The sequence below is a fragment of the Danio aesculapii genome, chromosome 4, assembly GCF_903798145.1.
Source record: "Danio aesculapii chromosome 4, fDanAes4.1, whole genome shotgun sequence".
Lineage (NCBI taxonomy): Eukaryota > Metazoa > Chordata > Actinopteri > Cypriniformes > Danionidae > Danio > Danio aesculapii.
The window spans coordinates 60043853-60053852 of NC_079438.1; the positions used below are offsets into that span (position 1 = coordinate 60043853).

Below are 10000 nucleotides of genomic sequence, written 5' to 3' on the forward strand. Positions count from 1 at the left end.
AGTAGCGGCGCGGACGCGGAAACAGTATTCTATACGTCACGACTTAACAAATGAGTAGCGGCGTGGACACGGAAACAGTATTCTATACATCAGGACTTAACAAATGAGTAGCGGCGTGGACACGGAAACAGTATTCTATACGTCACGACTTAACAAATGAGTAGCGGCGTGGACACGGAAACAGTATTCTATACATCAGGACTTAACAAATGAGTAGCGGCGCGGACGCGGAAACAGTATTCTATACGTCACGACTTAACAAATGAGTAGCGGCGTGGACACGGAAACAGTATTCTATACATCAGGACTTAACAAATGAGTAGCGGCGTGGACGCGGAAACAGTATTCTATACATCAGGACTTAACAAATGAGTAGCGGCGCGGACGCGGAAACAGTATTCTATACGTCACGACTTAACAAATGAGTAGCGGCGTGGACACGGAAACAGTATTCTATACGTCACGACTTAACAAATGAGTAGCGGCGTGGACACGGAAACAGTATTCTATACGTCACGACTTAACAAATGAGTAGCGGCGTGGACACGGAAACAGTATTCTATACATCAGGACTTAACAAATGAGTAGCGGCGCGGACGCGGAAACAGTATTCTATACGTCACGACTTAACAAATGAGTAGCGGCGTGGACGCGGAGACAGTATTCTATACATCACGACTTAACAAATGAGTAGCGGCGTGGACGCGGAGACAGTATTCTATACATCACGACTTAACAAATGAGTAGCGGCGTGGACGCGGAAACAGTATTCTATACGTCACGACTTAACAAATGAGTAGCGGCGTGGACACGGAAACAGTATTCTATACGTCACGACTTAACAAATGAGTAGCGGCGTGGACACGGAAACAGTATTCTATACGTCACGACTTAACAAATGAGTAGCGGCGCGGACGCGGAGACAGTATTCTATACGTCACGACTTAACAAATGAGTAGCGGCGTGGACGCGGAGACAGTATTCTATACGTCACGACTTAACAAATGAGTAGCGGCGCGGACGCAGAAACAGTATTCTATACGTCACGACTTAACAAATGAGTAGCGGCGCGGACGCAGAAACAGTATTCTATACGTCAGGACTTAACAAGCGGATGCTGACAGAAGAACAGCAAAATTCATAACATTTCACTTTGTTTTTTACTGGTGCTGTTTAACAGTGAAATTCATGATGAAACTACATTACCCACGATGCTTTGCAGAACATCCACCAATCACAGAGATGCAGTGAACAAAGCACCAAAACACTTTAGGCTTTTAATAGGATTGTGCAATGCATCATGGGATTGTAGTTCTTTCCCTCAGTTCAGTTCAGTGTGTTGTGATTGGGGTGGTTGGGGTGTTCTTTGTGGGTGGGAGGGGTGGTAGGGATGGGAAATGTCCTCAAGCCGGGATTCGAACTCGGGACGCCCTGAAGTGCTACTGCACCATATACCAGCGCACTGACCACTAGGCTGTTGTGCCGACACATAATGCTTCATTACTGACATGTTTTAGGACTGTAAATATTGATATTCTGCTGTAGAAACACACCGCACTGAAGCTCTGTGAGTGTGTTTGTGGAAGATCTCCTGAGGAACACCTTCAGCTGAAGCTCTGTGTGTGTGTCTGTGTGTGTGTGTGTGTGTGTCTGAAACACACAACAGTTGTGCGACTTGGTGTGTTTTTAGTTTATAAGGGGTATATGTGAGATATTTAGAGTGTGTGGTTGTCTTCATCCTCTGCTGGTGTGTGTGTGTGTGTGTGTGTGTGTGTGTGTGTGTGTGTGGAGCTGAGTCTCCGTTTGCATGATAATATCAGCAGCTGTGAGAGTCTGACGGCCCCCGCCATTCACACTGTGACCCTCATTCAGCTTCAGTGTGTGTGCGTGTGTGTCAGAGAGAGAGAGAGAGAGAGAGAGAGAAAGAGATATAGTGTGTGTGTATGTGTGAGAGTGTGTGTTTGAGAGTGTGTGTGAGAGAGTGTGTGTGAAAGAGCGAAATAGTGTGTCATAGCGAGAAAGAGAGTGTATGTGAGTATGAATCTGTGTGTGTGTGATCGTGTGTGTGTGTAAGAGAGAGAGAGAGAAAGGTAGTGTGTGTGCGTCTGAGTGATTGTGTATGTGAGTCTGTAAATGTGTGTTTGAATTGTTTGATGATGTGTGTGTGAGAGTGTATGTGCTTGTTTGTGATCATGTAAGAGAGTGTGTGTGACTGTCTGTCTGTGTGTGTGACTGTCTGTCCGTGTGTGTGTGTGTGTTCTTGCTGTGACGTTGAGTTCTGCATCATCATTCAGTGCGGATCATCATACACTCTCACATCTGCACTGTAATGACTGAGTGAGTGTGTGTGTGTGTGTGTGTGTGTGTGTGTAATCCCGTAATCCTCTCTGTCTGTGTTCCTGTCCTCCGTCCGGCTGAAGCTCGTCCACACACTGAATATGAATGTCCGACAGCTTCTGAATATTCATGAGCTCATCACACTCTCATTCTGAATATGCAGATTTCATGTGCATCTCATTAGCTTAACTGCATCGTCAGCAAGAGTGTGTGTGTGTGTGTGACAGTGACAATCACATGCACATACACAAACACACACACACACACACACACACACACACACACACACACACAAATTTACTAGCACACAAACATACATACACACAGACATGCATGCATACACACACACACATATATACATGTACATAAACACACACAAAAATAGACACACGTGCACTAATACACACACACCCACACATGCATATCTCATCATCATGTATTCATATGATGCTCTCTGTGTGTGTGTGTGTGTGTGTGTACCTAACAGAGTGTCTGTGTATATATGTGTGTATTTATGTGTGTGTGAGAGAGTGTGTATATGTGTGCATCTGTGTGTGTATGTGAGAGTGTGTGAGTTCATATGTTTGAGTGTGTGCATGCATGTCTGCGTTTGAGTGTGTGTATCTGTGAGTGTGTGTGTGTGTGTGTGTGTGTGATGCTCTCTCTAAAATATGTGTGTGTGTTGCTCTCTTTCATCATGTAATGATGTGTGTTTGTGTGTGTGCGCACGTGTGAGTGTGTGTGTTAGTTTGTGTGTGTGTGTGTTTGTTTGTGTGCGTGCACGCGTGTGCGTGTTGTGCTCTCTCTAAAATATGTGTGTTGCTTTTTCTCTTCATCATGAAATGATATGTGTGTGTGTGCGTGTGCGTGTGCGTGTGTGTGTGTGCGTGTGTGTGTGTGTGTGTGTGTGTGTGTGTGTGTGTGTGTGTGTCCTCAGAGTGCCGCTGGGTTCCGTGTGCAGCTCCAGGACGGCGTGCGGATGCTGATGTCTCTGGATGATGGTGACGTGCGGCCGGGTGTGTCTGTGTACGCGGTGCGAGTGTCCGGAGAGCCGCTCACACACACACTACTGTTCCAGCAAGCGGCCGACACGCACACACTTCCCGAACCGCTGCTGTTCAACGCCTCGTACCACGGCCTGCTGTACTCCATCAGCCTGATGACGGACGGCAGAACACACACCACCCGCAGCATCATCACACGTGAATATCTGCACTCACATCATCTTCAGCAGCTCAAACACTCTAATGGCTAATGGACAGACGGCTGCTTCTCACTCAGGGCTGCTGTTTATGCTAATGAGGGGCACTAGTGGGCGGGGCTTTCCCTCTCTGATGACACGTACAAAGGGAGAATGTTTAGAGGCTGGAGATATTGGTATATGTCAATATGTGGTATAAAAAATGATTGTGTGTGTGTGTGTGCAGAGCCGCTTCCTCTAGTCAGTGTGGAGATGTGGGATTATGCTCCGTCTCCAGAGACCGCTGTGGTGTTTCAGATTCGCTCTCCTGACAGAAACATCTTCACCAGAGTCAACATCAGCTACACGGAGGGACACCAGCGCAGATACATGCTCTATAAAGGTACACACACACACTCATACACACAATGAGAGACACATACACACACTATTACTCTTATATAATTAAATATACTCATTTATTCATTTTCCTTCACCTTCCAGCTGCAACCCATCACTGGGAAACACCCATACACACTCATTCACACACACACTCATACACTACGGCCAGTTTAGTTGATCAGTTCCCCTATAGCGCATGTGTTTGGACTGTGGGGGAAACCGGAGCACCCGGAGGAAACCCACACCAACACGGGGAGAACATGCAAACTCCACACAGAAACACACACTGATCCAGCCGAGACTCGAACCAGAGACCTTCTTACTGTGAGGCCACAGTGCTAACCACTGAGACACCGTGCCACCCCTAATATAATATATATTATATAATCAACTTTGGATTGCTTGAATTGCACTGCGCTGCCCTTCTATTACACACACACACACACACACACACACACACACACACACACACACACACACATCAGGTTAAATAAGTATTAAACACATCCCTGTTTATCTCAGGAGACAGATTTCTAAGGGGCCGTTCACACAGAATGTGTTTTACCTCTGTAATGCGCTACTTTTCTATTGTTTTACAACGTAAACACACACTTGACGGATGTGTGTGAGCATTACGCTCGCATCGTCTGAATCACTGCAGACACTGTGAAGTTAAAAGAACGTAACAATAACACACCGATCACTAACACAGACAAGAACACACTCAGCTGCTTTCAGAAAAGAAAATAAAGCTGCTAGAGTGTGTGCCCGTGTGTGTGTGTGTTTGTGTCTGTGTGTGTATGTGTGTGTGTGTTTATTTTTGAACTTACTAAATGGGATAGCCCCTCATTTTCGAGGGGGTCCCTAAATGTGTGTGTATGTTTATGTGTGTATATATGTGTGTGTGTGTGTGTGTGTGTCTGACGCCCCTCTCCCCCTCTCTCTCTCTCTTTGTAGATTTCCTCCATGGTAAAACTGTGTTCAAGCACTGGTTGTCAGGTGTGTGTTACAGCAACATCACCTTCCAGCTGATCTCTGAAGCCTCAGTCAACAGGAGTGCTCTGCTGAGCCGCAGCGACATTACCCATGATCCTCAGCAGCACCGCACCGGTACCACACACACCAGCACTAATTAGCTGAGGACGCACTGAATGAGGCTCTGAGCTCTTAATTATTGATGTCTCGCAGCAGGACAGCACAATCAAAGATGGAGAGATTATAATTAACACCATCTACATTTAATCTGAATTTAATATGACATTATTACTGTGCTTTTAGGGTTTGTTTAGATCTAAATGCTCTGTGTTTGACATTGCTTTAAAATCTGTAAGAAAATCAAAGTTTAAATCATAAAAGGCAAAAGGTTTCATTGTCTTCTGAGTGTGTGGCTTTGTGTTTTTGTGCTAAAGTTGTGTATTTAGGGTCACTTTAGATTTTTTTATAACTATTATTTTATTTACCAAATCAAACCCGCACTAAATATTAGTTTAATGTTTGTAATACACCACAGTTTACTGCTAATCTGTGCTAGTTGTTTGATTGTCTGTTATAATAACACCCAGTTGTCCTCCATCTGCAGTCCCGAACCCTCCTCTGAATGTGTCCCTGAAGATCCTCCATCTCAGCGGGCGAGGGCCGCCAGGACCAGCGCTAACCGGAGCCATTCTGCAGAATTCCCACAATGCATCAGTGGTGCGGCGGGAGCGTGACCTGCCAGAGTATGAAGAGCAGGAGCCGACCAGCGACACACTCAACACTGAGAGCAACCTCACACACACTCAACTGAACCAGTCTGAATCTGAACCAGTCACAGCCGAACCCACACTGAACAGCAGCACACAGAGTCTGTGGGCATGGCCGACAGTAAGCCCTGCCCCCACAGAGGAGGAGGAGGAGGGGTTTGTGAATGCGCTGGTGCCAGAATACGAGGACTCGAATGAACCCGGGTCAGCACTGGGCATCCCGTTGGAGCCCGGGGTGATGCCTGCTGTGATGCCCACGCCCCTGGCACCGGTCCTGCTGGAGCTACGCTGGTCTCCTCCCGCACCGCACACCGCTTATGATGCCTTCAACATCTACATCTACCGCAATGGTGCCCGCAGACACTTACGCATTCCCTTCATACTCCACATGTTCAACTTATTCACAGTTAAACAATTAATCTACAGCTTATTCAATTAATGTTCAGTTTATTCAATTAACGTTCAGTTTATTCAATTAATGTTCAGTTTATTCAATTAATGTTCAACTTAATCAATTAATGTTCAACTTATTCTATTAATGTTCAACTTAATCAATTAACATTCAGCTTATTTAATTAATGTTCAGTTTATTCAATTAATGTTCAGCTTATTCAATTAACGTTCAGTTTATTCAATTAATGTTCAGTTTATTCAATTAATGTTCAACTTAATCAATTAACATTCAGCTTATTCAATTAATGTTCAGTTTATTCAATTAATGTTCAGTTTATTCAATTAATGTTCAACTTAATCAATTAACATTCAGCTTATTCAATTAATGTTCAGTTTATTCAATTAATGTTCAGCTTATTCAATTAATGTTCAGTTTATTCAATTAATGTTCAGTTTATTCAATTAATGTTCAGCTTAATCAATTAATGTTCAACTTAATCAATTAATGTTCAACTTAATCAATTAATGTTCAACTTAATCAATTAATGTTCAGCTTATTCAATTAATGTTCAGCTTATTCAATTAATGTTCAGCTTAATCAATTAATGTTCAGCTTATTCAATTAATGTTCAGTTTATTCAATTAATGTTCAGTTTATTCAATTAATGTTCAACTTAATCAATTAATGTTCAACTTAATCAATTAATGTTCAACTTAATCAATTAACATTCAGCTTATTTAATTAATGTTCAGTTTATTCAATTAATGGTCAGCTTATTTGATTAATGTTCAGCTTATTTAATTAGTCTTCAACTTCAATTAATGTTCAGCTTAATCAATTGTATAGTCTCTCTGTTAGTTTGGACTGTTTGTATGAGCTGTTTTCTTCACTACACTGTGTACAAAAGGCTCAGTGTGTTTTAACAGAGTGTGTTTTTCTCAGGAAACTCCACAGAAACGGCGACGGTTGATGAAAACACACACGAGTTCTTCGCCGAACTCTCCGAATCTGGAACGTATCGTGTTCATATCACAACACTTAGCTCTGCTGGAGACTGCGAATCCCGAGAGAGTTCAGCCAACACCGCATTCACCTTCTACCTCAGTATGTGTGTGTGTGAGAGAGTCTGTGGATGTATGTGTGTAAGTGTGTGTATGCATGCTTGTGTGTGTGTGTGTGTGTGTGTTTTTATTGTGTGTTTTCATGTGCATATGTGTGTGCATGTATTTTTGTGTGCAAATCTGTGTGTGTGTGTGTGTGTGCAGGTCCGTCCGGCGAGTGGATGGAGCAGCCGCAGGAGCGTCCGCAGGCCGTGAGTGTGAAGATGTTGGACTCCAGCACGGCTGCGGTGTCTTGGGCTCCGTCCACACACACATACAACGGCAGTCTGATCTCAGTGCAGTCGCTCACGTGTCTGCGACCCAGCATCAGCCAGCGCATGGAGCTCAACTACTGCTCCGAGGTTAACCTTTACACACATCTGAAAAGTATAAAACCATGAACACCTGATGGTTTATTGATGATTGCATGCTGATCACATGACCTGCTGCTCTCCCTCTCATAGGAGAACATCACCAGTGACATCATCAGCAGCCTGACCCCCGGCGCCCAGTACCGTGTGGTGGTTTACCACACTAATGGGCCGCTGGTCAGCCCTGCTTCTGAACCCGTCATCATTGATATAGGTGAGCGAGCGTCCCGCCGCCTTTACACACATACACACACACATCTGTGAGTTTCACCATGTAAAAGCATACTATTATGTAATTTATAGTACATTTTATTACCCCGCCCCCTGCCTCACGCTGCTCTGTGATTGGTGTGTGTGTATGTCAGAGCCGACAGGTGTGCGTGATCTGGTGGTGTATCCTCTGAGTCCCAGCGCCGTCATCCTGAGCTGGCAGAGGCCGTATAACGTGGCTTTCCGGAAATACGTCCTGCAGACCTTCTTCTTCAACTCCGCCACTCAGACGGCGCAGTGGAGCACGTACTACGAGATCGCCGCCACCGCTTCTGTCATCGCCTCTGTGGTAAACACACCACACACACACTCAACACACGGGAACATAACACGCTTGATTATGAGGTATGGTCAGTTTCCAATAGATTAATTTTTACATTTCAATTATAATGTTTTATTGTGTGTATTTTATTTTATTGTATTTCCTGGAGCATAAAACTGATTGAAATCGAGATCACGCATCATCTGAAAACTCAATAAATAAAATGATTTGTTAGAACTGAAAATCTTAAATCTGAAGTTTAAAAAACTTAAATATCTAAATATTGAGTAAAATCCACTTCAAAGTTATGCAAATTAAGGTCTTAACAATGCATAGAACTAATCAAAAATTGAGCTTTGACATAGTTACTGTAGGAAATGTACAAAATAATCTTCCAATGCAACTGTAGAACCACCGCAACAGGGTAATCACTATGGCTGTTGTGTTACCATAGCAACTGTAGAACCACCACAACAGGTTAATCACTATAGTTGTGGTGTTACCATAGCAACTGTAGAACTACCACAACAGGTTAATCACTATAGCTGTTGTGTTACCATAGCAACTGTAGAACCACCGCAACAGGTTAATCACTATAGCTGTTGTGTTACCATAGCAACTGTAGAACCACCGCAACAGGTTAATCACTATAGTTGTGGTGTTACCATAGCAACTGTAGAACTACCACAACAGGTTAATCACTATAGCTGTTGTGTTACCATAGCAACTGTAGAACCACCGCAACAGGTTAATCACTATAGCTGTTGTGTTACCATAGCAACTGTAGAACCACCGCAACAGGTTAATCACTATAGTTGTTGTGTTACCATAGCAACTGTAGAACCACCGCAACAGGTTAATCACTATAGTTGCTGTGTTACCATAGCAACTGTAGAACCACCGCAACAGGTTAATCACTATAGTTGTTGTGTTACCATAGCAACTGTAGAACCACCACAACTGGTTAATCACTATAGTTGTTACCATAGCAACTGTAGAACCACCACAACAGGTTAATCACTATAGTTGTTGTGTTACCATAGCAACCGTAGAACCACCACAACAGGTTAATCTCTATAGTTGTTGTGTTACCATAGCAACTGTAGAACCACAACAGGTTAATCACTATAGTTGTTGTGTTACCATAGCAACCGTAGAACCACCACAACAGGTTAATCTCTATAGTTGTTGTGTTACCATAGCAACTGTAGAACCACAACAGGTTAATCACTATAGTTGTTACCATACCAACTGTAGAACCACCACAACAGGTTAATCTCTATAGTTGTTGTGTTACCATAGCAACCGTAGAACCACCACAACAGGTTAATCACTATAGTTGTTGTGTTACCATAGCAACCGTAGAACCACCACAACAGGTTAATCTCTATAGTTGTTGTGTTACCATAGCAACTGTAGAACCACCACAACAGGTTAATCACTATAGTTGTTGTGTTACCATAGCAACTGTAGAACCACCACAACAGGTTAATCACTATAGTTGTTACCATAGCAACTATAGAACAACCACAACAGATTAATCACTATTGTTGTTGTCACCATAGCAACTATAGACTCACAACAATAGATGAATTACTGTATATTATTTTTCTCAAAGTACCCCTTGCATTAATAGATTTATAACAAAAATGTTTATATGTGGAGTTAAATTCATGTCACAGTCAACAACAACAACAAATAATATTAATATATAATGTTAATAAACGATATTTGATATCAGTTGAAATGCACCATGACTGTGTCTACAGCTGCTCATTCACTGATAAGAGGGATAAAACCCAGTACATGTGTATTGATATATAATAATCCTCCTCTAACACAACTGAACTAAAAGCTGTTTTCCAGTCAAGTGTGTGTGTGAGTGAGTGTGTGTGTGTGTGTGTGTGTGTGTGTGTGTGTGTGTGTGTTTAATTAAGCAGAC

General features: G+C 43.0%; 1 protein-coding gene across 2 annotated transcripts in view; it reads left to right on the forward strand.

Annotated features, from left to right (window-relative positions):
- ptpro (protein tyrosine phosphatase receptor type O) overlaps window positions 1–10000 on the forward strand; it is a 41912-nt gene that overhangs the window by 17953 nt on the left and 13959 nt on the right. For both annotated transcript variants that reach the window (XM_056456307.1, XM_056456306.1), the window contains 8 exons: window positions 3275–3539; window positions 3765–3920; window positions 4877–5029; window positions 5499–6011; window positions 6998–7159; window positions 7321–7517; window positions 7620–7740; window positions 7892–8085. In XM_056456307.1, coding sequence (XP_056312282.1) covers window positions 3317–3539; window positions 3765–3920; window positions 4877–5029; window positions 5499–6011; window positions 6998–7159; window positions 7321–7517; window positions 7620–7740; window positions 7892–8085 — 1719 coding nt within the window. In that variant the 5' untranslated portion in view covers window positions 3275–3316. The remainder of the gene's footprint in view (window positions 1–3274; window positions 3540–3764; window positions 3921–4876; window positions 5030–5498; window positions 6012–6997; window positions 7160–7320; window positions 7518–7619; window positions 7741–7891; window positions 8086–10000) is intronic.